At 36.6% G+C, this 27,882-nt stretch overlaps 1 protein-coding gene across 3 annotated transcripts; it reads left to right on the plus strand.

The window, feature by feature from the left end:
• Positions 1 to 1,077: 1,077 nt before the first annotated feature.
• atat1 (alpha tubulin acetyltransferase 1) lies at positions 1,078 to 26,822 on the plus strand. Of its 3 annotated transcripts, none has more exons than XM_033975149.2 (12): positions 1,078 to 1,457; positions 2,171 to 2,231; positions 4,846 to 4,937; positions 6,886 to 6,943; positions 7,797 to 7,910; positions 9,003 to 9,104; positions 13,241 to 13,286; positions 15,569 to 15,643; positions 16,362 to 16,548; positions 19,856 to 19,941; positions 22,541 to 22,616; positions 25,001 to 26,822. In XM_033975149.2, the coding sequence occupies exons 1-12, from the start codon at positions 1,366 to 1,368 to the stop codon at positions 25,332 to 25,334; spliced, it is 1,323 nt and encodes a 440-aa protein (XP_033831040.1). In that variant the 5' UTR covers positions 1,078 to 1,365; the 3' UTR covers positions 25,335 to 26,822. The 3 variants fall into 3 exon arrangements, with proteins under 3 accessions (XP_033831040.1, XP_055081401.1, XP_055081400.1); XM_055225425.1 differs by having other exon boundaries at positions 1,093 to 1,457; positions 4,846 to 4,933; positions 6,888 to 6,943; XM_055225426.1 differs by lacking the exons at positions 19,856 to 19,941; positions 22,541 to 22,616; positions 25,001 to 26,822 and adding an exon at positions 17,737 to 18,075 and having other exon boundaries at positions 1,091 to 1,457.
• Positions 26,823 to 27,882: the final 1,060 nt, after the last annotated feature.

Genomic DNA, 27,882 nt, shown 5'->3' on the forward strand with positions numbered 1-27,882 from the left:
CACACTGAGTGAGTAGAAATATTTTATTTTATTATAAAATACTTTTTTGTGTGTGTTTATTTGATTCCTGTTCAAAATAATCTGATGAGAATTACTTTATATTGTAAATATAGGATGCAGAGTTTCATTTTTTAACATTTTCTGCTTATGGTGTGCCTCGTGATTTTTTCAATGAAAAAAATGTGCCGTGGCTCAAAAAAGGTTGAAATACACTGCTTTAATGAATCCTGAAACTTGCCTTGTTTGTTTCTTTGAAAACAGCGACCTCGTGTGGTGGTTCGGTTCACACTGCATTTATAAAAATAATGGTGCTAGTCAGCCTTTGGTGGGTCCTGTATTCTCCTGCACTAGTCACACACAACCATGGATGTACCACAGAGCATCAGAGCACACAGACTGGGCTTTTACTGTTCTTTTCAATACTAAAATTACACACATGTCCCTACTCCTCCCTTTGCTCCAGTCTTGCCCATTTAAAATCTACTGGTGTTTTTGTTTTGTTTTTTGGTTTTTTTTCCAGACTGTACAATGGGATTATGTTATAGCCCACTCCCAGTTAGAAGCAAGTGCAGGTTTGATTACACAGTACTTTCTATTAGTGACTACCCTCAAGAACTCACTGTATTAAAACAAAAATCAGCATTTTAACAGTATTAATTTTATCAGCCCTCACTTTTAGTCAATATTATTGGCCTATAGAATATTGTGACGTCATCTGAAACCCAGCAACACAGTTAAAGGTTTAAATGTCTGTTAATAAATACTTTAATTGCTAGCAGGCATGCCAACAATGTCCAAACAGGTGCAAAGTAGTGATTTGTTGAACGCACAGACGCACAGGCGGAGTACCGTAATTCACATAATATAGTTACTTTCAGCGTGGGGTTGTTGTACATGCGAAACAGTGTCAATTTGTATGGTCCTATTTGAATTTTCAAGTAAAACTAGAATTATCTATAACATACCTATAATCCTATTTGCGTTATTATGCCTATTTATTCGTTATTTTCTAGCTGAAACTAATCATTTGTACGTTTATTGTCTGCACTACGGTAGACGTTGCCGGGTAGTGGGAGGGGAGCGCATCCTCAGTGACAGACACAATGGAGCTGCACTGACCATGGAAATACTGCAGCAGGTGCCTCGAAAAACAATTATTTCACAGCGATTAGCCTGCCAAACATTATATTTACGCTTCCTACTGCTAACAAGAAGCTGCTATTTTTGTGCCAGCGAATGGTTGTTTATATAACATTTTTGAGACCAAAGCTAGTTAGCAATTTAGCTAGTTAGTGTAACATTTGCTGCCTTGTTTTGATTTGCGGCTAAATAATTATTGTAAATTGTTAGCTTCTTTGGCTAATCATGCAGTTCCCGTTTGACATTAGCCAATTATTCCCTGAGAGAATTACCATCTTGGATCACACTCTTGTAGCTGGTCGTAAATCAGCTGGGAGGTAAGATATTAGCTTAGATTTTCCATTGTTTTGCTTGGGTTTCTGCTAATTAGATGAATAATAACCTCACAGTGTATTTGATTTGGTGATGAGAGATAGTGGTAGGGGGAAAAAAAACAACTTTACATGTGCTGACAGATTTTATGTTTTGTACCAGTTTTGGTTTGATGTGGATAAGACAAAGTAATTACAGAAATATTTTCCAAAAAGGTCAAAATGTCCAATATTTACATGTAAACAGCAGATTTAACAAAATTCTTAACTTTTCTAAATCTGCTACTATTTTTGTAATGGTTGTTTTCAGAGATTTGCATATTTTAGTTACTTGCCTGCCCCCAACTAATTTAACAGTACAGATTTCTTGAATGTTTTGATGTAATCTGAAACCCAAAATTGCAGTTAGTACAATACATCACTATGTAGCTTGTATATGCATTACTAACAGTATATTGTTATTTATTGCTTAATTGTCAATAGAAATAGTATTTATAAATGCTAGAATTGTAGTTGATGCTCAAAGCAGAAAATCCTCTATCCAGTAAGCTCTTATAGTGGATTAGGACACACCCAGAGGCCATCTGTAGTCTAGCATGTAATGGACTAAGAAGGCAGGCTTTCATCGGAAACCATTATAGCTATAGAGCAAGTGTTTACATGCACTGTTAGTCATATTTCAAAAGGCTAATTTAAAAACGTCTCTGTTCTTTTTATAGACCTGATCTCCAGGAAAACATAGCCACAGTACTGGATGAGCTGGGGAGAGCCTCTGCAAAGGTAAGTTATGGTATGAGTATTGTAAGTAAACAGGATCAATATTAAAACTAGTATTAACACTAGATTATTAGACTCATTTGAACAGGTATCGATACTAAAGTCACATTCACAGGACAGAAATGAACCTTTCCTGATTAGCTTTAGAATGATCTTGAGCTGAACAACAAAATTTTCCCATTTCAGTTCTAGTGCCGCCAGTTATTAAACATCGAAATCATGAGATCTTGTATTAAAAGGTCCTGTATCAAAGTTCAACAAACATGAGAGATATTCCGGCAGTTTATCAAGTAGTCCCTTATAAATACATTTCATAGTATTGTTGTCTTCTGATGGATAGCGATGGCCAACATACTTTTTCATAGAGAGTACAGTGATGCGTTTTTAATTCATCACCTGTTATGAAACGAAGAGCTGCATGAAAGAATGTATCTAAAGGATTCAAGTAGAGACTGAAGTCTGCATGTATATTATATCTCCATAATCTAGTACAGAAAGAAAGGTTGCTTGAACATTTTTTGTTCTGTAATTCAATGGGATACAAGATTTGTTTCCATAATTAAATGATTCTTTTGCAATTTCCAAAAGTGCAATATAGTATCAATGTACTTTTTATTATTAAATTTTATTTATGTATGTAATTAATATTTGTATTTATTTATTAGGATTATTATAGTAGTCTTAATAATACCTTAATAATCATAGTTAGAAAAAGCAATTGTACAGTGGAGTACATTTCTCCATGATCAATAACAGCGGTGGCTGCTTTCACCCAATGCACAGATCAAATGACCATCCATCCATTTTCTTCCACCTATCTGGGGCCGAGTCACAGGGGGCAGCAGTCTAAGCAGGGACTCCCAGACTTCCCTCACTCCAGACATGTCCTCCAGCTCATCCGGTGGGACCCCAAGGCGTTCCCAGGCCAGCTGAGAGACATAGTCCCTCCAGCGTGTCCTGGATCTTCCCTGGGGCCTCCTCCCGGTGGGACCTGACCTGACATAACCAACCATGTCAATTGTAATATGGCACCAGGGCCTGACCAATACGTCTGTAAACGTGTTAGATTCCAAATACATGCTTTAATGTTGAAATGCTTTGCTCATAACATGAAAATAGTCACCTCTCAAATACATGAATAAATTGGTAATGTTTCACAAAGTAAAGTGGGAAACCGAATGTGTTCTTTTGTTTTTCCATAGCTAGTATTGAGCTGATACCAATATCCGATATTTGTCTTGCTTTTGTGGCTGATAACCGATATTTAGTTGTAGTGAAATTTACAAATTAACTTTTCACTTTTGCAAAAATGATAACAAAATATATTCATCTGAAATATAAATTCATATTTTCACTCGAGTCTGTTGAAAGAGACAAATATGATACGGATACTAATCAATAGTATAACTAATATTGGAACTAGATACTCATTTAAGCAAGTATAAAAAAAAAAAATGTACTGAAAAAAAATCACATAACTGGATAAAATTTGACCTTTCCTGAACAGTTTCATCTTGAGTTTTATCAGGACTAGTGTATAAGTATAAGTGTACTAGTATATAAGCTTCAGAAATTCCAAACTCACTTTCTAAACACTACCCTTAAAGTCTACTAACAATTGTACCACCAGAGGGCACCAAACCTCACAGTTAATTTCTACTATACACTCATGATCGAGTTGGAGTTTGGAGAATATTTGCCAGCGTAAACCTCCCATTTATGGAAAGTACTTATAATAAGGGTCTGACTTGCTACTACAATGTACTTACTTACGATAGAGCAAGAGCTGCATTATTGGTGCTGTGACATGCCAGAAGCTTTTGTAAACCCATTGTATGCATTTCTTTTTTTAAAGTAATATAACTCCAGATTTGGCATGTTCATTATGTTCAGACTTTTTAATTGGTTAAACAGCCTGTACCTGATTTTATTATAAATTACTATATTGTTAGAGAATCAGGAAGTGCATGGTTTGGATGCTAGTGGCTGTTAGCATTACTGTGGCAATAAAAATCCACTCTGGTCTCTGAAAGTTCTGAACAGTGCTTATAAACTCCTCATGGTGAATAATTATGATGTTCAGAATGCACAAAGTATAGTGTTGTTACCATAGCAAAATTTCAAACTCGATTTCAATAATGAGGAATAGACTCGATACTCAATACCAACTCTGATACCACGTTGATAATAAAAATCTCCCTTTATTTATACAGTAGAATGTGATTTTCTTTTATATTCCCATGTAGCCTTATATCTGTGAAATCCGTCATTCGTCTAGGTAGGGTCCATAGTGGTTTTATACTTTTTCTGTTTCTGTCCTTTGAATGTGACTTTTTTTAGTATCGACTCCTGCTCAAATGAGTATCTAGTTTTAATACTGGTTTTAGTATCAATTAGTGTTTAATTTTTCGATGCTTCTGACAACTCTTGCTGCAAGTGTGCTGCAAGAAAAGTACTCTGAAAACTACAACTGCTTTAAAAAGTAACTCAAGAGTAGATATAACTGAGTACTACCCACCTCTTAGTATAGTATAGTATAAAGATTGTTTTTTGATCCCAACATGCAAGTATTCTAACATTGTGAAATATGAACATGTCTCTCTTCTTTTGTTTCCAGGCCCAGCAGCTGACAGCACCCATCACAAGTGCGTCCAAACTGCAAGTACAGAAGCACCAGCTGTACCTCATGAAAGATGGAGAGGGCAGTGGGTATGTCATAACAGCACTAGAAAAAATGACAATGATCTTAAAGCCTCATTGTGTAACTTTTTAGACAAAAATACACAAAAATAGAAGCATGTTAATTTTAGATGTTTTATTGCACTGACTTGACTTGCATCTCCGCAAAACTGACATGGCATTAATATATCCATTCTCCGTGGATAATGTGCCAAAGTATTGTTTTTAACTTTCTATATCTATGGACTCATGCAGGTGACATTCCATCTGCAGGAAGTTACAATGTTGCTTTAAAATGTTTGCCAGTTAAGACTTTTATTTTGATTTGAGTTCATATCAGCTAGTCTCTTGCCATGTTCATTGTAAATAAGAATTTGTTTTTAAAGAGGGGGTATTTTACTTTTATAGGGTATTAACAGCTAACATATAACATATTGACATCACCATTATACCTTTAATTGTTTTGAAAATGCTATATTCACTGGAAACTCCCCTTCTCCCCTCCCTTTGCTCTCTGTATTAAGTCACTTTCCCTTCAGAGCGCTGTCACAACACAGTCTCTGAGGGAACATGGTAGAAAGCTAAAAGAAACAAAGCAATGCTTTTAAGCATAAAATGACAAACTTAGTAACTGTAAAATCAAAAAGCCACTACTTGATTCAAGCAGTTTAATTTAAGATTGTTGTTTTTGCAGAGTATGAGTTTATTAAAAAAAATCTTATCATCTGTAGTCAACTAAAGAAATTCTTGGTTGATTAAAGACATGTCTTGCTGATTGATTATTCAACTAAAAAGAGGGCATGGCAAAACCTCTCAAAACTATTACGTAGTCTTTTGAGTGCAGTTTGTCTGACCCACACTGCACTCAAAAGACTATGCCCGCACACAGTTCATACAAAAACAATGATTAGAAAAATACTAAGAAAGTATATATTTATAGAAAGGCAGATTCAGCTTTTGAATCATGAGTTTGATCTGCCTTTTTACATATAAATGTCAAACAATACCAAATCTTCAACTAACCACTCACTCATCCTTTCTGTTGTTGTCCCATATAAATCCTTATAATCTTAATAAATACTGGAGACTCCAAAAGTAGTGAGATATTCATGGCCCAACCCTCTCTTGCCATCTTGGACTTTTCCTGTGGGTTTCTGTGTCTTGCTGGCTCACAGTGCGTGGCCTGTGCTGCTGGACACACAGTGGTAGTGTTAGTGTTCCTGTCACAGCCCCGAGCAGAGAGGGTAATACAGTGTGGTTATAAGGACAGAGAGAGTGAGTCATGAGCCATTCAGAGGGATAGACTGTTCCTTTTCAGATCCGTGCTCAGGTTTTACACTGCAGTTTGACTGGCTGCATTGAAATAAAATAAAAAGAAGTTCAAAAGTCAAATTTACAACATTTTAATTTTTTTTTTAAAGGTCCTATATTTCACTAAATTGACTCCTTAAGCCATTCATTATGCTGTTACCACCTCAAAAACATACCTGAAATTATGTCTATGGGAACAATATTATAACATAGATCATAAAACAGTGTAATATAGGCCCTTTAATATATTGAAATTACCTAGATGATGCAACAGAAAAGGTGGCGACTGCTGTTGTAGTTTGGGATGCATCAATATTCATAATAATTTGCTGGATTGGATAGCAGTTCTGTCAATATCCTATACACTGATCACTTTTGATATACCAGTACTTAAATTTTAAACCCAGAGGAAACAATTTGTAATTTTCAGTCGAAGTATTAATATTGAGATCGGAACTAAAAAAGATGGATTGGTGCATCCCTAGATGTAGTAATGACTTTTGAACTTATTAGCAGTATAATGCTACAGAGTACATAAATCATGATCAAAACTACACTAATACCACAGTTTTCTGAAAGTGTAGTCTATCGGGAAGTTTGTAAGTAATTGATTATAGATAATTCTCATGCTGCCTTAAAACTTTTTAAAATTTGTTTTAACCCACAGAGGACGTGGAGCAGTGGTGGGTTTTCTCAAAGTTGGTTATAAGAAGTTATTCCTGCTGGTAAGTCACTCCCAGTAACTTCTAATTTGCCTTGGCATATAGTTGCTTTTCACTGTTGATAATAAAAAAGCACTAGGTTATGTTTTTTTGAGTAGAAATTTAACTGAAATTACAAATTTTTGCAGCGAGAGTTGAAACGTGTTTCCCACAGAAAGGAAATATCAATCAATATAACTCTATTTGTCACTGAGGGGCAATTTAAGCAGTAAAATATGATCATAATAGAAAGCTCAAACAAAAGTCTCAGTGCAGCTTCACAGGTAGGGTTAGATCAAGTGTCAGGGCGGTTTTGAGGAGAGTAACAGCCCTCGAAACAAAAGTGTTCGTCCTCTGTGTCCTCTATGTCCTGCAGCATCAAATCAGCTTCTAGGGGAAGTCAGGTGAACTCTGGACACACAACAAGAGAGCTTCTTCTAAACCTCTCTCTCTCTGTTTTAGTTGGTGATGAGTGTTTGCTCTGGAATGTCTTCTGTCATTTTTGGTGTAGAAAGCCTGTTTCATTGTTAACTTCTGTCCTTTGACCTGCACAAGCTGCATTTCTTAGTTGGTCAAAATCTCAAAATATTATGTTAAAAATGTAAGGTAAAAATAAAAATACTTAAAAAAAACAAACTACTCCAGCCAGCTACAAGAGCAGCTGACCACAACCATGGCAACCAAGACCAATTCATTAATTCAGATTTTTTTGTAATGTTTTTTACCAAGGCTTCTTCTATTTTTATTTATGTTGTTTTTGTGCCATTTTTTTGTGTGGTGGCGAGCTAAAGATGAATTTCTAGTCTGGTCGACAATAGACAATATACAAAGATATTCTATTCTGTTGTAACCAAAGAATCTTGACATCTCTATTCAGGACAGGCACGGCGTGCACGTAGAAGCTGAGCCCCTCTGCATCCTGGACTTTTACATCTGTGAGAACATGCAGCGCCACGGATACGGACTGGAGCTCTTCAACTTCATGTTACAGGTACAAATACTGCACAGTCAATTCAGGGCAGCAATGAGGAATAGAGTAGCTGTAAGCGCCAGAGGAGGCTGTGTTTTCACTGGACATTCCTGGACTAAGAGTCCCTTCACTAAATATTTCCCAAAATATCCACTCTTACCATGCAGTGCGTTTGCTGTGTAGTTGGAAGTAAACACATGCAAAAGATCTATCAGTGTCAGGGGAAGTAGAAGTAAACACTAGTCATCCAAATGACTAGAGAAAAAAGTTATTGGTAAAAGTATTATCTAAATATTGAGTAATTGTGTAAGCATGAAGTCTGATTTATGTTTTAGACACCAAGACAGAAATAAAATGAGGCACCGTTACATATTCTGGTATCTACCATATCTCTTTTGTCAAAACCTGTCAAATAAAAATTTTGTGGTATAAACAAGTCAATTCAAGTCAATCAGACTTCACAGTAATTAGTAACAATGCATTAGTTTTATTTAGCACTTTTCCAGTTGCTTTTCAATTTAATGCATTATTCATTCACTCCATATTCAATGGTGGTAAGCTACAATTGTGGCCACAGCTGCCCTGGGGCAGACACAAGCTCCTCTGACCACCACTAACACTCACACACACATTGATATTGGGCAAGGTGGGTGAAGTGTCTTGCCTTGTGCACTTAAATTAGAGCCAGTGCTGCCCCACTGCTGCTCTTGATATTCCCAGCAGTCTCCTAAGTATCCAGTACTATAATACCCTTCTTAGATCAGCCCCTTTGAAACAACTGTTATTAAGCACTTTCAAATTTGAATTCTTTGGATTAGGACAGGACCAAAAGGAAAAAGTAGCATATTCATTTTTTTTTTAGCTTCCACAAAATATTGCAATAAATATCGTACAGCGAGATGCATATTGTACTGAGACATTACAGATATCGTTACGTATTCAGAAAAACTCAAGGTCCAAGTGATGTGTGAGTTGATTCGAGTCTTGATTCCAGAAAGTAACTGGGAAAACGTGTACATAAAGTGTACTTTATCTCTGGTTGGGATTAAATGTGATACACCATATCAGTCTGACACATGTTATGTCCTTGTTGTGTCTGTGTGTCTTCTTCAGCACAAACATGTGGAGCCAGTGCTGATGGCCTACGACAGACCCTCTCCCAAACTCCTCTCCTTCTTGGCCAAACACTACAGTCTGACACAAAGCATTCCTCAGGTACAGTTGCTACTATTTAAAATTATTATATTATGATTTTAAAGTTCCTGTAGTACACAAAATTGACTCTTGTGAGCTTTAAGCCATACTTCCTCAAAAACATACCTGGAGTTATGTTTTGTTTCATTAATTTACATCTCCAAAGCTCAAAATGCTCTTTTCCTCCTTGGTAAATATTAAATGGTCACATTTTCACCCATTCACACACACATTCATATGCCAGTGTATGCAAACAGCAGGGGCGACGGGGGGTTAAGTCTCTTGCCCACAACGACAGTATTCATCTGTGGGAGCTGGAATCAAACCACCGACATTTGAATCAGTGCTGTTAACAGCTACCTTTTATCTTTTGTTTAGTAGAAATGAGCAAATTTAGGGCTGAAATTATCCAAATTATTCTAGTGAAGGTGTTTGGAGTTTAAAGACACAGTTTAAACACGTTACGTTTACAGTTTATGACATCACAAGGTGGAACAGAGTGTAAGAGGGGATATGTGAGTTAAACACAAACCACAGCTCTGGATATGTTTTTGATGAGGAAACAACATTATAACATAGATCAAAAAATAGCACAATATAATAGGCCCTTGAAGCTTTCGATGAAGTTATAGTGTAGTTTCCCCATCAAAAACATATCTGCGTGTCATTTCATTCACACGTTTAAGTAATCCTGCATGTTTCTATATCATTTCAATTACCCGGATAACTTTTAGAAATGAGTAGCTAAGGTTTTTGCCTCATATTAACTGCTTCACTTCAAGCCCTTGCGTCCCCTCACGGCAATAGGAAGTCTTGAATGGCCAGAAATCTTTGCATATACACTACTGTAACTCTCAAAACAGGAAACACCTAAGTTTCAGTATCTAAAAGTATTATGAAAACCAAGTACATAATATAAGTGGGATATAAAGTAATAAAATACTCATCACAACTGCATACTACACTAAATGAAGTACTGTGTCCCAGATTATGTGCATGTTTTGCCCTACGGGAAAAGAGATAATGTTATCAGAAGACTGGGCGGCCTCCTCCCTTCTCTCTCCTCCTTTTATCCCTCTTTTGCCTCTTTCCTCCTCTCTCCTCCTTTTCTCTCTCCCCCATCTTTTCTCATCCCTCCTCTCTTCTCTCATCTCCTCTCTACTTTAGCCTCCTTCAGCCTCCTTCCTCCTCTCCTTCCTCTCTCTCTCCTTCTCTCTCTCCTGTGGATTTCTCTGTGATTGCTCCACTTTGGATTACTATTTATAGAACTGTCATAATGAGACCAACGCAACAGGAAGAAAGTGTTTATCATTTAGAAGTATCTGATCTCTGTGATGAAAGGTTACTGTCTGAAGCTTGAAAGTTACACACTGGTACTTTAAATTAGAGATTATGGCCGACACCGATACTGATTGTTTTGAATCCAGAGAACCTAATGACTAATAAGCTCTACTGATATTTTTTAGACAATATGTAGGGACAGTTTAGATAAATTTACCAAATTTAAATAATTTGAAATGACTGCAAACTCATCCACAGCACTATTTTACTCCTAAGTGGATAAGAGAGCTGTGGTCACGCTTTGTGCAGTGTCGTCTTCACATTAAAGTGTTCAAATAAAGCTTTATATGGATTTTTTTTTTTTTAGGCAAAATTATACCCTGAGCTGGAGATTTAAGTTATGATAAGCTAACGGCCCACCGATATATCGGGAAACCCAACTAGCTTCTGACCAAAACCTTGACAAACCTACTGAACCAATTTCGTCTACACAAAAGTACAGTATAACTAGAAAATTTTGGAACTAAACCTGGACTAGCCTAAGTTATTAGGCTATATCAGTGGCTCCCAAAGTGGGGTCCAGGAACCCCTGTGGGGCTGTAGAAGCATTGCAGGAGGGCCCTCAAAGGTTGAAAGGTTGAATATTGAGCTTTAAATCAACTTTTCATAAAATATTTCTTTATAGTTTTTACATTAGTATTAGACAGGAAAGTAGTGGCCGCTGTTCCATATCTTTATCTAATCCATCCAACCAGCTGAGCCAGTTCACACAGTGCACCTGTTAGATGAGGTAACTGCAGCTCCTGTGCAGTCTGAAACATGGGTCATATCTGAATCATGATTCATACCAGCTAGTATTCACTGGATGGTTAGTGGATCATTATAGAAAAAGTTATTATGCTGTAATGTGCTTCAGCTAAAATTTGAGGATGCATTTTTTAAGATGACACTTTAGCTTAGGAACCCATTATTAAAGGCGCTGTACCAGACATTTACTGACTTAAAAACGTGAAAAACAGCTAGTTCATTTTAAGCGGTTTACGTTATGTATTCAGAGCATCTTAATAATTCTCTGTGATGAGTTGAGAAGTGGTTTTCACAACTTTCAGGAGTCAGAGCAGAGTGTTTACTAACAACAACTAGCATGCTGAGTTACCAACTACACACTTTGTGATTCTCTGACAAAAAAAACTCTTCATAATTGGACACAGACAGTACACAGGCAATTTATTTGACCTCAAGAGGGACAGGCCCTTTAATCATCTTATTTTTACAGATATTTAGTTATTGACTATTTTAATCTTAATTACTGTTCATCAGCATTGTTATCATTCTAGTGTTTGCTATGGTACTGAAACTACTGAATAAACACTCGCTAGAATACTACTTAGGGATTAATATGTGACTCTTAAACAAGCAATGTAAACAAACATAAAATTGTAATCTGATCTAATGTGCACAATAGATTATTTTAAGTCTAAATAAATAAAAGTTGTTTCAAAATTGAGATACTAGAATGTGATTTTCAACATTAAATCATAGTACTTCCTTTTATTTTACCATGTGGCCTTATATCTGTGTAATCTCAGTCGTCTAGGTAGTTTCCATAGTGGTCCATGGGCATATACTAGTCTATGTGTGTTATACTTGTTCTGATGCTGCTCAAGATCATTCTAAATCTATTCGGGAAAGGTTCAATTCTGTCCTGCGAATGTGACTTTTGTTTTGTATTGATTTCGGCTCAAATGAGTATCTAGTCTACTACTAGTTTTAGGATAAATTAGAATCTGATATTTGAAACTTAACCTAGATAACCCTACTTTGCAATCAGCAAGTTTTTCTTTGGTTTATTCAAAATATGGGTAACACTCATTTTATTTATCAACATCAAACTAGCTGCTGATTTGCTTATTTGTAATTGGTTAATGTGATGTTAATTATTTATTCGGCCTGTATTAATGTCTTATTCTGCATAACCTTATTATGCTGTTAATTAGACATTTACCAACACTTTCCTATTACAGGGCCTATACCTGATTTTCTCCCATGTGTTTGAGCAAAATTTGTCTTCCCTAAGTACTGAAATATTGTATAAGAAACTCTTGAGGTCAACATAAGTCAGCTGACAGTAAGTAGTAGTAGTTACATTAATAAAATACTTATGGAAGCTCATTAGTATAATTTTTGTACATGTAGTAATAAGCTTTGCCAGGTAAAAACTGCATTTCTTTTGATACTCAAAAATGTCCTTTATAGTAAATAAGTAAGAAGGAGTTTATTCATGGAAAAGTATTAATAAATGTCTAAATAGCATAATTAGCACTCAATGAACCACTTACAATATGCAAATTAGTAGCTGGTTAGATGTCAAATGTAACCTAAAATAAAGTCTTACCAAAATATAAAATTTAGATGATATGACTGTTTTCACTGAGTTAAAAATAGGAAATACAGAACCGGTTCATTTATTGCAGTGGTCTAAAGTTATCCCTCACAATTATTCACCGCAATGAGTTTATAAGCTCTTTTCACATGTTTCAGAGGCCAGAGTAGAGTTTGCTGTCATCGTAATGCTAACAACAACAACTAGCATGCTACCAGCGTGCTTTCTGACTATCGGACAATAAAACTCTTTCTAATTCGATACAAACAAGACAAGCAGACGAGCTTCTTATAATCAGAATCGGAATCCTTTTATATATGTAATTTTTCTCAAATACATTCAAAATCAAGTAGAGGACCTTTTTTTGTACTGGCTTAAACGGCATAATGATGTATTCTCTGTAACTAAGCGAGTGAATGTTGACATACACTTACACTCTCTAGGCCTGTGTACAAGTTCACACATGCACACTAATGATGTCCTTTACATTTAGGTCAACAACTTTGTGGTTTTTGAAGGATTCTTCCTCAACAAATCAGGTAACAGTTATTCTCTGTATCATTATTGCAGTATGATTTTGGTGTAAATTCTCCACACAACACGACAGCTGTACATTTTACGTTAAACTAGGACACTCCCAATGCAATTTAACATGATCAAATGTGTGCTAGTCATTATTACATTTATTTAAAGGTGAATGATGTCACTTTTCCGATGGAGAGTCTATTACCTTCTAGTCTCCATGGAAATGTTTTTGCTTTACCTGGAATGATCCACTGTGTGGCATTAAACTCCATCTTGTATCCTAAATTATAGGTGGTTTAATTACTAAAAAACACCTTTAAAAACATACATTTATACTGTGAGCAGGCTTCGCTTCTCCACAGATCTGAACTTTTAACTTGGCCTGCTGGCGACAGATATGCTTAATGCCATACTGTGGAACATTCCAGGTAAAGCAATATCATCTCCATGGAGACGAGCAGGTTACGGACCCTCTAGCAAAAAAGTCATATAGTGAACTTTTAGTCACTAACTGGATCTACTAATATTACATTCATTATCTTTTTTACTTCTCAACTTTTTTCCACAAACTGCCACTTGCCAAACGGCCTCACAACTGATGTAAAACTATGATAAATGTGTATCACTGGTACTATCCAACCAAGTCATAATAGAAAATAAACATGAAAACCTGTCAAATGCACTTTAACGATAAATCACTTAAAACTATGTATAGACTGACATTTTGCATGGAAAGTTCAATTCTTTGCTTTTGGCATTGCAACAAATTCACGCGCTTCATGTTTTGTGTTACATACATTTATTTCTTCATTTGATTGAATTTTCTGACACCCCCTGGTGGTCATATGTATTTGTTATGATGTTGTTTGTCACCACACTCAGGGCCGCACTGCGCTCCTCTGACGGATCAGGGGATGTACGGCTATTTGTAAGGACGCTCTTCTGTTCCCCATCCATCCCACAATGCTTTGTTTTAGAACACCATTTTGAATTATGTTATGTTACCTGAGGCTTTCCCTACCTTGTTTGTTATAGAGTTAAGGTATGATGTTCTGGGAGGAATATAATATTATATATTATAATAATATTGTGCTGTACTGAGCTGGCAGTGAGTGCCCTCAGTGCAGCACAGCAGTGCAATTTCTCTGACAATAAGGTTAGCCTTTATTGTCCCCATAGGTAATTTGTCTTTCCTGGGCCCAAACTGCACATCTTTGTTAAGTTTAGGGGAAGAAATAGTCTTGTCTGACACTGATTACTAAAAAAAGACAGAAAATGTAACCATTAAATTGAATTAGATGATTCTATAAGGCTGCTGTGTTCATGGCTCAAAGAAAGATAAATAGTCTTTATTCAAGGTATTTTACCTTTTCAGATTGTACTTTTTGCTCTCTCTATAATATCTTCTGCATTGTTAATAATAGCACAACATGAGACTGTTGTACAAAGTCTACTGGTCTCACATGTACATTCTTTTCAGTCTATGGACTCATATTTTAATACATACAAGAATGTGGCCATGACTTTTGGGTCATGCTAAATTGACTCTGTGTGCTCATAATAATAATTGGGATTATGGAGTAAGATACAAATATATATTAAATTATAAGTTGCATGCTGCCTTTCAGTTGTTGTCTATCACATATTCTTTGTAGGGAATATTTAGTTTGTCTCTGCAGAGCAACCATCCACAACACAGACAAACTGTAGAAAAGGTTAGATGTTCAGTAATATTTTACTAGTAAATGCTATCATTGCAGCACGCTGCACCATTACTTACTAATACTTTGCAGCTGATGTCATCAACGTGAGGGGGTGTGAAGTTAGCTGGAGGCACTGCTCTTTCTGCAGCTGGGTTATTCGAGTTCAATCTGAGCTTTATTTTAACACAATCTGACCCTAAAGAAATGTCAAAGATTGAACTCCAACAGGTGAGCTGATTTGTGCTGTTAAACAGGTTCTTCTCAAATAACATTAGTCACAAGCTAGCACTGTATTATATTGTATCGTCATGGTAACGGCTGCACATTCCCCCATAGACGTACATGCAGAAGCCCCCCAACGTGATGTCACTGCAAAGTATCAGTTTGTGTTTACTAAATTATAACAGAATAACAACAAACAATGGCACAAAACGCACATCATAAAATGGACCTAGAATGTGTAGAGATTGCATGGCTGCATGTGGACTGTCCATTGTAGCAGTAATTTACTCAATACTCCTGTATATTAGCGAGTCTCTAGTAGCTTTTTTAGTATGCATTTATTCAACGATTTGTCTAAATGTGTTCCATAGCGGGACAGTTGAGGAAGACTCCCCTAAGAAAACCAGAAGGAGAGATCAAGCCTTATTCACTAATGGAGAGAGAAGGTAAATATGGCATTCTCCTTTATTTATACAATACTGTTCATTTTTCACTGAGAGAGAAGCTCATTGGTCGTCTATAGAACAAAACCAGACTTCTCACCTCAGATTAAAGGGGCGCTACTCAACTTTTGTCCATGAGTAAAATTAGTTTTGCTGCAGTACAGGTTTTAGAGTCTAAATGCACTGCCTGCATCTAATTTAAAATGGCTGTTGTTTGCAAAACAAGAAGTCACACTGGTGCAGTTGCTGTTAGCAGTGGCATGATGGCAAAACTCTGGCCTCAGAAAGTTGTGAAAAGTACTTAGAAGCTCATTACGGTGAATAAAAAAGATGCTAGAGACGCATTAAGAAAGTGAGGAATAAGACTGGGGCCCAGACTACACTTCTTTGATTGTATAGGAAAAACTATTCTTTGTGTTATTTTAATGATGTTCTTATTCTGTAAAGCACTTTGAATTACTTTGTGTATGAATTGTGCTATACAAATAAACTTGCCTTTGCTGACCAGGCTATGTAGTTGACACTGACAGAATGCTGTTCAACCAGGCTCAACCAAAAACTTTTAATTTAATGTGGTATGGTAATCATATCACCTGGTTAATTCTATTAGACTGTTTTGTTCATGTTGTCAATAATCATAATAATAATCCTTCTTATTGTCAGTATGTGTAAGTACTTAAGATGAAACCTAAAATGCCTCCTTCCCTCGTTTTGTGTGCAGTGGTGCGTCAGGAGCAGAGGGTCCCTCCCTGGCCCTTTGCCCCCCCTCAGTCTCCCCAGCGGTGGGTATCCTCCCCGTACTCCCAGTCCCCCAGCTCATCCCCCAGCAGGGCTCCCCGAGGAGGGGCCCCAGGAGGGTACAGCCCCCAGTCCCCTCTGCTGGAGCACTGCCGTACCAGACGGACCAGGTCAGACTACATGACACGCATTTTTTGTTAGAAACATTAGAATCTAACTTTATTTGTAATTCCAAATAATATTATATATGGACAAGACAGCAGGTACATACCATAACACAGTCCATAACCATTGTAAAAAGGTTCTAAATACTAGCCTACTTCTTTCACAAAGTTTTGCAAAGCTTGCTGCTTAGATACATAAACTGTATTTTTAGAGCACATTTAAGTAATAGACATAATCTAGTTTGGTTTGTTTGTTCTCTCCATCTTGAGACTGTGATAATGAATAACTAAGATATTTCAAGTCTTGTAGATGAGATGATCTATTAAGGGTATATTGTTTATAGTTGGATGTGGCTCATCATTAGACTCTGCCTTAGGCCTAGGACACACTGCATGTGTAAAAATTTGAGCATGTTTTTAAGGTGCATGAGGTTCGCATATGGAGCAGCACGCTGTGCTTATAGATTTCCAAAAACTACAATCCAACACTTTTTTTTTACACGCGTATCCCATAAAAAACCCCACATAGATTTATTGTTGTATTTGTGCGATTACCACCAATGTATGTTTTTAAACAGTTCAAAAAGATGAAGAAAGGGCCTAGCCTCTAACAAGTGTAATCTGTTTTAAGAGTGCCCCTTTGCTGAGTCCAATAGATATATTTACTGTATCAGGTATTGGCTTCAGTGGCCATTGTTGCCCCAGAATGTCTGGTAATGCTTTATTTACACAATGATGTTCTATAGTGACAAGGATACTATGAAAGCATAAATCACAGCTATGAAACTACTTTCGGTCTCTGTATTGGTATCGGTTGATATATACATTTCGGACAGTATTGGTACTGGAAAAGCTAGACCGTGCATCTTTCGATTTAATTTTTTATTGTGAAATCTTTAAGAGCAACACTTAAACCTAAACAAGGACAATTACATGAAGTGCAAAATTATCAAGCCCATATTATAAAGATATATATTTTTCTCAGTGTTCCACCCCCCCCAACACCACCTGATCTGCAGACGTCGTACACGTAACACTCAAACAGGATACTCTTCTCTTCTCTAGCTGCTTATTATCCTCTGCACACATTTCTCACTACTCTCTCTCTCTCCTTCTCTCTTTCCTCATTCATTCATAATCCCTCTTTTTTTTTAAATAATTTCTGCATTATCAACATCACCCCATCCCATACAGTTCCCCTAGCAGATCTAACCTGGGCTTCCACTGACCGACCGGAGAGCCTGGTTGTCTCATTTTGATAAATAGCCTGTTCAGATGACACGGGAGAGGTGGATTGTGGGTAGAGTGGTGATGGACTGATGAGCAGACAGAAGGACCTGTTCCAGAGGCCTTTTTGAACCCCAGTTGTAATACGATGATTGGAGAGGGACATGATGGCTCTGTCCTAGCTGCCTGCCTTTTGTAGCCATTAAAGTCTGACAGTCAAAAACTCCACACTGCAGTTTGACTTTTGTCGCGTTGCTGTTATTGGGTTAGATAGCTAGGTTAAGTTAGGTTAAGCTTGCAAAATGTGTTTACCACAACATATGAGTTAAAATATATATATATATTTGTTGTATTAGAATGTCAAAGTGATATGATCCTCCAGTAAAGGTTGGAAATTGTGCTTTAAAGTAACATTTATGTAAGTTACCTGCATGATTCCATGGAAATATAGAAAGTTAAAACCATACTTTGGAACAGTTTAATTGGAGAATAGTATAGCCAAAGGAATGACATGGAAAAAAGACAGGAAGCCCTCCTCCAGACCAAATAAGAGTCCTTCTCATGGAGATATGAGCCCACTCACAGGAAAGAGACATTTTATTCAATATCTGTCAATGCAATATACATGTTCAAAAATGTTAGAATTTTTATTTGCTTTTTTATAAATTATTTTGCTTAGTATGGCTTCAAATGATGGGAATGTTCATGTTGCTATAATCCACATTATGGCATAAAGCTTCTCCATAGAGAATGTTCCATAGTACTTTGTATTTCCATGGAATCGGGCAACAGTAGCTCAGTTGAATCATATTTGTCCACTGATCTCATGGTTGGCGGTTCAAATCCCTACGCGGTGTGATTCCAGTTCCCACAGATAAATGCTGTTGTTGTGTCCTTGCCAAGACACTCTTCGCCCCCAGTGTGTGTGTACACTGGTGCATGAATGTGTGTGTGAATGGGTGAGTGGTTCCTTGATGTAAAGCACTTTAAATGCCTTAAAGGTGGAAAAGCACTATATAAAAATGTGACCATTTACCATCATGCAAGTAATGTGCCACCTCCAGAAAGTTGCACAGTGCTGCTTTAATATTGATTGGTTGCATTTAAGAAGCTAATGACTTAAGTGCTAAAAGACACTAATAATATAGTTGCACTATTATAACAGTTGAACCATTGAACTTTAGGCATCAGGGCAATAGTTCAACCACTGCTGCCCCATATTTTAAATGAATACTCCCTAATTAAAAGGTATACTCTACATCAGTGTTTCTCAAACTGTGGTACAGTGGCCCTTTGCAGTTTGAGTATTTGTTTTACTTAGAGAAATGTGTTCTTGTTTAGTCTCATGATTATTGTCACGATTTCAAACTCGATTTTGATATTAAGGAATAGACTCAATACTCAATGCTGATTTTGATACCATAATACCAAAATGACTCTCTTTAGACAGTAGAATGTCATTTTCAACATTAAATCATAGTACTTTCTATACTATCATGTGACCTGTGTGTAATCCCTCAGTCGTACAGGTAGGTTCCATAGTGGTCCATTGCAGTATACTAGTCTGTGTGGTCTTATGTTTGTTCTAAAACAGGTAGTAATTGTGAAGGAAGATATTGCAGACCAGGTCAAGATCATTCTAAAGCAATTCAGGAAAGGTTTAAGTTTTGTCTTGTGAATGTGACTTTTTTAGTCTTGATACCTGTTCAAATGACTATCTAGTTTCGATACTAGTTTTAGTATTGACGTGTCTGATTTTTGATACTTTTGACAACCCTACTCATTATAGAATTGATTTACTATTATTTTTGTCCATGTTTTAGACCTGATATATTCTTTGTTCAGATCTAGTGTTACTCTGAAAGCCAAATAACATATTTGGTGGTACTTGGTGTGAAAAGTTTGAAAACTACTCCTCTATGTTATACTGATTACACACCATCACCCAGCACACACCCCCTCCCCAGCATTCCACTTTGAGTTCATGTTCTGTTGTTTCCTTTGAGTTGGATGTGCTTGTTTATTTGCGTTGCCCCCTTTCTCTCTCCTGTTTGGTTTGCCTGTTCCCTTTCCTGTGTATCTGCAGTCTCCAGGGGCTGGTGGCTAAAAGCAGTTTGTACAGCCGGCACCTGGACCAGAGGAGTGTAGCTCTGTTGGAAAGACCCCCGCCAGGTAATATCAAATCAAGTATGTATGGATGTATGGATGTATGGATGTATGTATGGATGTATGTATGGATGTATGGATGGAAAGAAAGCATTCTTTAAAAATGTTGGCCCATATTGATAGGAGCATCTTGCAGTTGATGGAGATTTGTGGGATGCACATCCAGGGCACGAAGCTCCTGTTCCACCACATCCCAAAGATGCTCTATCGGGTTGAGATCTGGTGTCTGTGGGGGCCATTGTAGTACAGTGAACTCATTGTCATGTTCAAGAAACCAATTTGAAATGATTCGAGCTTTATGACATGGTGCATTATCCTGCTGGAAGTAGCCATCAGAGGATGGGTACATGGTGGTCATGAAGGGATGGACATGGTCAGAAACAATGTTCAGGTAGACCGTGACATTTAAACGATGCCCAATTGACACTAAGGGACCTAAAGTGTGCCAAGAAAACATCCCCCACACCATTACACCACCACCACCAGCCTGCACAGTGGTAACAAGGCATGATGGATCCATGTTCTCATTCTGTTTATGCCAAATTCTGACTCGACCATTTGAATGTCTCAACAGAAACGGACCAGGCAACATTTTTCCAGTCTTCAACTGTCCAATTTTGGTGAGCTCGTGCAAATTGTAGCCTCTTTTTCCTATTTGTATTGGAGGTGAGTGGTACCCGGTGGGGTCTTCTGCTGTTGTAGCCCATCCGCCTCAAGGTTGTGCGTGTTGTGGCTTCACAAATGCTTTGCTGCATTCCTTGATTGTAATGAGTATTTTTCAGTCAACATTGCTCTTCTATCAGCTTGAATCACTCGGCCCATTCTCCTCTGACCTCTAGCATCAACAAGGCATTTTCGCCCACAGGACTGCCGCATTCTGGATGTTTTTCCCTTTTCACACCACTCTTTGTAAACCCTAGAAATGGTTGTGCGTGAAAATCCCAGTAACTGAGCAGATTGTGAAATACTCAGATCGGCCCGTCTGGCACCAACAACCATGCTATGCTCAAAATTGCTTAAATCACCTTTCTTTCCCATTCTGACATTCAGTTTGGAGTTCAGGAGATTGTCTTGACCAGGACCACACCCCTAAATGCATTGAAGCAACTGCCATGTGATTGGTTGATTAGATAATTGCATTAAGGAGAAATTGAACAGGTGTTCCTAATAATCCTTTAGGTGAGTGTATGTATGTGTTGGTGTGCGTATATGTGTATGTATGTATGTATGTATGTATATATATATATATATATATATATATATATATATATATATATATATATATATATATATATATATATACACACATACATATATATATATGTGTGTGTAGGGCAAAAGTAAAAAGAAAAGAAAAACTTGCCAAGCCATCATGGGTGTTTCGCACAGGGTGATGGACCCCATTCCATAAGCTTTACAGCTTCTTGGGGTTCCATGTTTTTCACAGGGTCAATTGGGAATAGGTGAACGATATACACTTCCATATGTAGCATGTAAACGCAGAATTGTAGATGAGTATGCTGATACGTGTGTGTATGTATGTGCCTTACTAAACTTTGACCATTGTGAAAAATAAAATTGAATTGAATTGAAGTGTATTATGTTTTCTATTATGGCTGCAAGATTCATCAAAACTGAATTGAAATCACAATTTGAATTGATACAAATTGCAATTAGCAACTTAATTTGATGTACCATAGTTTTCCACAAACAAAACATTACTAAAAACATATATTGGATTTATAGTTAAATTTGACCATATGGAAGTAATAGGCTGTGCACAGCAGTGTGCTGCCTAACTTACAGTGTGCCTCAAAGCTAAGGCTAAGATTTATTAAACCACAACATATAAAACAAACAACCAATTTAATTATTCACCACATATGTAAAGTGTGTAACATGTCAGTGACATCCGCCTACAATAACACATTTTAAAGTGTGAAATAAACAATAGATGTTAGGTGTATTCATGTTTTGGTTCTCGTTTGGTCTAATCGTTATTTAGAACTGCCTTATCCATTGTTTAGTCTCATGTCACTGATAGCGAGACAGAACAGTGAAGACATTTAGGAAATTGGATATTGACAAGAAATTAGTATAGTATTTATCATAATGTATTTTCCTGTTAAGTGAACATGGATCGAGCAGGGATGTAGGGGAGGTCGGGGCAAATTGATTATAAAGGTAATACTCCAGGTCCATACAACAATCTAGGATAAATAAAATAATATAGAAAAAATAATAAATAATATAGAAATAACTATTTACAAAAACAGCTTCTAAAAATATTTAAATGCAAAACAAATAAAAATGATTAAATTAATACATTCAGTTAACATAAATAATAAGATGAATTAATACACAAATTGAAATAAAGAAATACAAATCTTTGCCTTCTTGGATTTTTCTTTATTCCTCTTTAGTAATATCTATGAATCATAGAAGTTATTCAACCATTTACAGCTAAAATCTTTTTGTAGTACAGTGCAGAAAGAAAAAGTACCCACGGTAAATACTCATCCCAAGAACCCCATTTATTGAACGATAAGTGAACATAGTAATTATCATGACAGACCAAGTCTTACCTGTGTCATCTCTTCTGCAGGTCTGAGAACACCATGGGCCCAGTTTGGAGCTTCAGAGTCACTGCGATCCGACTGTGTTCTCTCAGCTCAGAACAGGTACAGAGTGTCACTAGCTTAACATTCACAGAGAAATCCAAGTGCGCTAAACAACAAAATTTAAATCGGCTTTGCCCCAAAACCTGTCAGACCACTTTGGTCCCAGTCCACAGCAGGTCACAAAACTGAATAGGTGAGAACAGGGGTCTACGAGATGTTCAGGTACATCTAGGAATTTAGCATAAGCTCTAAAACTTTGCATTCATAATTACTAATAAAAATGATTATCACATTCATATATATGATAAAATTGTTGTTATACATATAACCACACATTTGGAAGAACACATTTACTTTGAGCATTTGATTTTCAGACACGAGGACTGTGTTACTCAAATATACAAATTGTAGTTTTGATACCTTTTTCTTTCACTTTATACATGTATAATATTTTTAATGTATTTATTTATTTTTTTTTAGGTTAAAACCAGGTGAAATGTCACAAAGTAAAAGTAGTACAAAATTTTGATACCTTCTCTTAAATTTAGTGAAGTAAATGTAAAAAGTATCTTTACTTTTACTCCACTACATTTTTGAACAGGACTGAAATGTAATAGTTAAGATGTTCATAATTTGAGCAAGCACAAACATAGAAGAAAAAAACAGCTACAAAAAAAGTATCGATTTCTTTTTGAACAAAATTTAGTTCAAAATCACTACACCTGACGTTTAGTGGCGCACAAAATCTGCAAGAAATATTTTTACTTTTTACTCTTTAAGTCCGTTTTTAAACGGTTAATTCAGTACTTTTAATTTTTTTCATGTGGTACATTTTTTGCTCCAGTAGCTGTACTTTTACTTAAGTAAAAAAAACTGAGTACTTCATTCACCACTGGTCACACAAATAAAAGTTTATTACTCACATTTAAATGGATCATTTCTCCATCTCAATAATAGCATCACAATAGGCTTTGTATTTTTCCTCTTTGTGTATCTGAGAGACTGTGAATAAGACTGCTGAAGTATACTATTGTCATACAGGCAAGAGGACGGAGGCAAAAAATGTACTCCTGTCTGTCAGGTTTTGTTTTTTTTAAGTATGGAATGTTTCACAGTATGGCACTAAAGGTGCTATACCTACTTTGTATCATCTTAACCACGTGAAAAGCTGAGCTATTTCATTTTAAACGGTTTGCAGTAGTCCAAAGTTATTCCTCACCTGCCGTAATTATTCCCCATGATGAGTTTTTAAGTGCTTTTCACAAGTTTTAGAGACCAGACCCGTCACAGTAATGTTAACAACTAGCTTGCTAACAGTGGACTTCCTGATTATTGGACAGTTTATATTTAGATGCAAAGCTCAAGATGATTTTAGCTCAACTGTATGGAGAAAATTGTGTATAAAGGCTTTCAGTGTATCATTCATGCAGTTATTCATCTACAGATGTTTCAATAGTTCAGAAATACCATACATTCTTACTGACTGCTAACTCGTAGTAAGAATAAAAGAGAGTATTTGGGAAAACAAGTACTCAAGTAAGTGTATCTTAAAGAGTAACTGTCAAGTAACTGTAACTGTCGATAATGCAAAAATATTGAAATATCGATATATTGTATCGTTTCATTTAATGATACAGTATCGATATCATGGGCTGCTGTATTGATATATCGCCAAGAGTATTTTTTTGTATATTTTACCAAATAATTCTGTCACAGCGCTTCGTGTGGAGTTGTTTAGAGGAAAGACATTTGACATTTGACTGACTGTTTTGATGATTTGGTTTAACAAGCCATTTTAGTATCACAGTTGTCATTTAGTAAATATGTTCTGATCCTTCACAGCCGTCAAACTGCACATGTTCCTGTTTCATGTAAATGTGGAACTCGTATAAGCTGTGGATGAGTAATACTGACCAATGGAACAGTCTGATGTGTTTTTCTAGTTGGTAAAATGCACACAAAAAATGCACTGTTATCTTCATTCATATTCAATAAATGAAAGCTAAATTATATGCACTGTATCAAGGTACACATCGTATCGTGGCCTACGTGTCGAGGTATGTATTGTTTCGGCAACTTCTTCATGATGCCCAGCCCTAGCGTCATCCAAACAGAGACTATGCTACAGGGACTTAGCGACATTATTATCTAGAAAGTAACTTTAACCTAGTGGACCAAAACAATGAAACAGCATGTACTAGCCTATATTTGAGGAGCCGTAGTTTGTCAGTGCATGATCTAAAACGAGTCAGTAGACATGTCTGATATTTGCCTGGTTGTTTCTTCTTCAGATGTGTTATTGAGATATCAATCATAGTAATTGAAAGAATAAATCCGGGGAAAAAAATTGAGATTGATGCCAACTAGGTCACATTATGTTATTTTTAAATTTTAATTTAATTAATTGGAATGTGCCTGTCTATTTCTCACCTTTTTTTGTCCAGGTTTACGACTTTACCACCAATACCTGCTCCCAAGTCCTCTGACCCCAATCAGACATCCATTAGCAGCAAACACTCCACCACTCCCAGCTCAGAGGAGGACATCAGACCTACCCAGGACCAAGGTCAAGCCCAGGACCCAGACCAGAACCCGGACCAGAGTCCAGACCAGTCCAGACGAACATTAAGACCACATATGGACCAGAAGCCTGTCCCTGTGATTGGACCATCTCAGAGGCGGGGGGACAGCGAGTGGACGTGGACAGTGGGACAGAATGTATTCACAGCCCAGTGGGTCAAACACAAGCAGCAGCACCGAAGCACCCGTCCATGGTGACCGCACAAACACACCATTGGAAACTACTGACCATTATAATGTTTACCAGATAGTTTGATACTAATGAGCAATAAAAAAAATCTGGGATCAGTACACCTGTTCCTGTTAAAGCCCCACTGTGGGACTTGTAAGCCAAAATATTGACTAAAATAAAACTAAAATATTTTCACCGTGAATGTTTTTATTGCACAAAAAACTTGGAACCTACTGTGAGGTGGCTTGCATCTTCACAAACTGGACTCACCTGCTTGTTGCCATGGAAATGTAATAATTGATTTGGATAACAATGTTCCACAGTATGGCATAAAATATGTCTGTCTCTATGGAAAATGTTCTGAAGTATGATTTGAACTTTCTACTGCCTAGTGCACTTAAGATAAGAAACGTGAATAGACAAAGACAAATTTTATTCTGTCAACTGCACAATTTGCAAAACTTTTGGATCATACCTGGACAACTGAGATATTACACAGACAAGAAAAGTATATCTGTCTATTATCCATGGGTTTCAGAATGATGCAAATCTAGGACTGTTGCCATAGCGATTAACAATGAAAAATATATAATGCATCTTTTGAATGGGAAACGTCTTCAACAAGTTGCCTGTAATGAGTCAAATCTACTCAACTCCAAATGAAACTAAAATTAATTCAGTAATTTCAACATTTTGACTATTAATGACGACCTATCTAAGCCTCCAGACAGAGTAGATAAAGGGGCAGGTCACAAATGAAATACTTTTTGATAAGATTATTTAAATTCTATATGAGCCAAATTATAAAAACAGTATTTATTACCTAGTATATTGAATAATAGATGGATAATGCAGTTTGAATTGGCCTTGTATGAACTGACAAAAAGACTGTGCTCTGAAACGTGATTCTTGTATTAGTTTATCAGTTCATAATTCAAAGCCCTAAACTACAGGGTTAGCAGGGTTTTATGTAGAATAAGACAGGATATTTTGTTGTTTGTGGAGGAAATGTGCAGCCTTTGCGATTTGCTAATTGTGAAATTGTTAATTTTGTTTTAATTGCAATTAATCTTGAAGCCCTATTTCCCATTCTTTGTTCAGCCAACAGGCTGCAGTGTTCAGCTGGGCCTAGTGTTGTATGACTAGTTAATACCACCTCACTGTGCCTAAAATGTATGGACCAGTGTTTTCTACCTGGAAAAATAAATGATGCTATGAGCCAAAAACATGTTTAAAAGCCATAAAATGTTTAATGGAGAGACTGAATTAAAAGCGCTGTACCTGATTTTTAATGCAAAAAGCAGAACTAGTTCATTTTAAACAGTTTGCTGTGGTCCAGAGTTATTCCTCACTTATAAACTCATTGTGGTTAATGATTAAAATGAGTAAGTGAGTACAAGTGCTTTTCACAACTTTCAGAGACCAGAGCGGAGTAATATTGTCAAAAACTAGCATGCTAACCACGCATTTTCAGTTTCACAAGGATTATCACTTTATAATTTGATGCAGACAGTACAGCGGACTTATTTTGACCCTAAGAGCTGTTTATAATATATATATATATATATATATATATATATATATATATATATATATATATATATAAAAATTATAATGACTAGGACAAATTTTGCTCAAATACATGGAAAAAAAATCATGCACAGGCCCTTTAAGAGTGGATACAATGTCGGTCTATGCACTATGTATATGTCTGTTCCTTTATGTCAAACAAAAACAAATAAGTTGCCTTTTAATTTGAGTGTATTTATTAATAAAAACATTTAACTGTTTGAAATTAAACTGTACAAAAGAAATTCTCCGTCTTCTTTATCTTCCCATGTGGGGACATGGGGTGGTGGGAACATAGAGCGGTGGGAACATCCCCTTTTTTTTTTGTATTTAATTTGTTCAGATCCTCTGGTGCCACCATAAAGGTTAAAATATAAAGAACACCAGGAATTGTTTTAGCAAATAAAACAAAACTCTGAAACGTTCCTGAATATGTAAGTGTTTAACGACAGGATCATTAAACGCCGCAGTTTAAAATGTCTGAAAACTAATGACACGATAGAATCAAAATAGTGTGGAATGTGTGATATTAGCTGCATAAACCGTTTCTAAAGAATTACTTACGAGTAGACGCTAAATAGTTAAAGGAGCACTATGTAACTTTTCTGAGTTACATAGTGCCCCTTCTTTTCACCAACGGCCTCTGAACAGTGTCATCGCACTGAGGCCCTGTACGTTGATGTTGTTTGTGCTACTTTAGCTTAGCACAATTCCATTACTACACTGGTCTATACACCTTGCACATTTCCACTATGTACAATGTGTATAGACCAGTGTAGCTGTCAAATCTGCGATGCTTTACGGTACATGCAGTTAATGACCCGGGCAATGTTCCCTCTAATTTTTCACGAGTCTGAGCAAACACACAAACTCCCTGAGCGTCCCATGGACCAGTGTGAGTGACATCAGACCTGTGCACTGTGGTCATGCTGCATCGCATCCATCCAAGTTAAATGGTTTATTAAAAGAGTCAAATTACCACATTTACATTTCTGTTATAAAACT

Source organism: Periophthalmus magnuspinnatus, chromosome 11, assembly GCF_009829125.3.
Source record: "Periophthalmus magnuspinnatus isolate fPerMag1 chromosome 11, fPerMag1.2.pri, whole genome shotgun sequence".
In the NCBI taxonomy this organism is placed as follows: domain Eukaryota; kingdom Metazoa; phylum Chordata; class Actinopteri; order Gobiiformes; family Gobiidae; genus Periophthalmus; species Periophthalmus magnuspinnatus.

What these genes read in the sequence shown, in the direction of transcription:
- atat1 (XM_033975149.2), top strand. Translation starts at nt 1,366, where the DNA reads ATGCAGTTCCCGTTTGACATTAGCCAATTATTCCCTGAGAGAATTACC. An exon ending in TGACACAAAGCATTCCTCAG is followed by an intron (nt 9,105 to 13,240) that starts GTACAGTTGCTA and finishes CTTTACATTTAG; the next exon opens with GTCAACAACTTTGTGGTTTT. An exon ending in GTTGGAAAGACCCCCGCCAG is followed by an intron (nt 19,942 to 22,540) that starts GTAATATCAAAT and finishes TCTCTTCTGCAG; the next exon opens with GTCTGAGAACACCATGGGCC.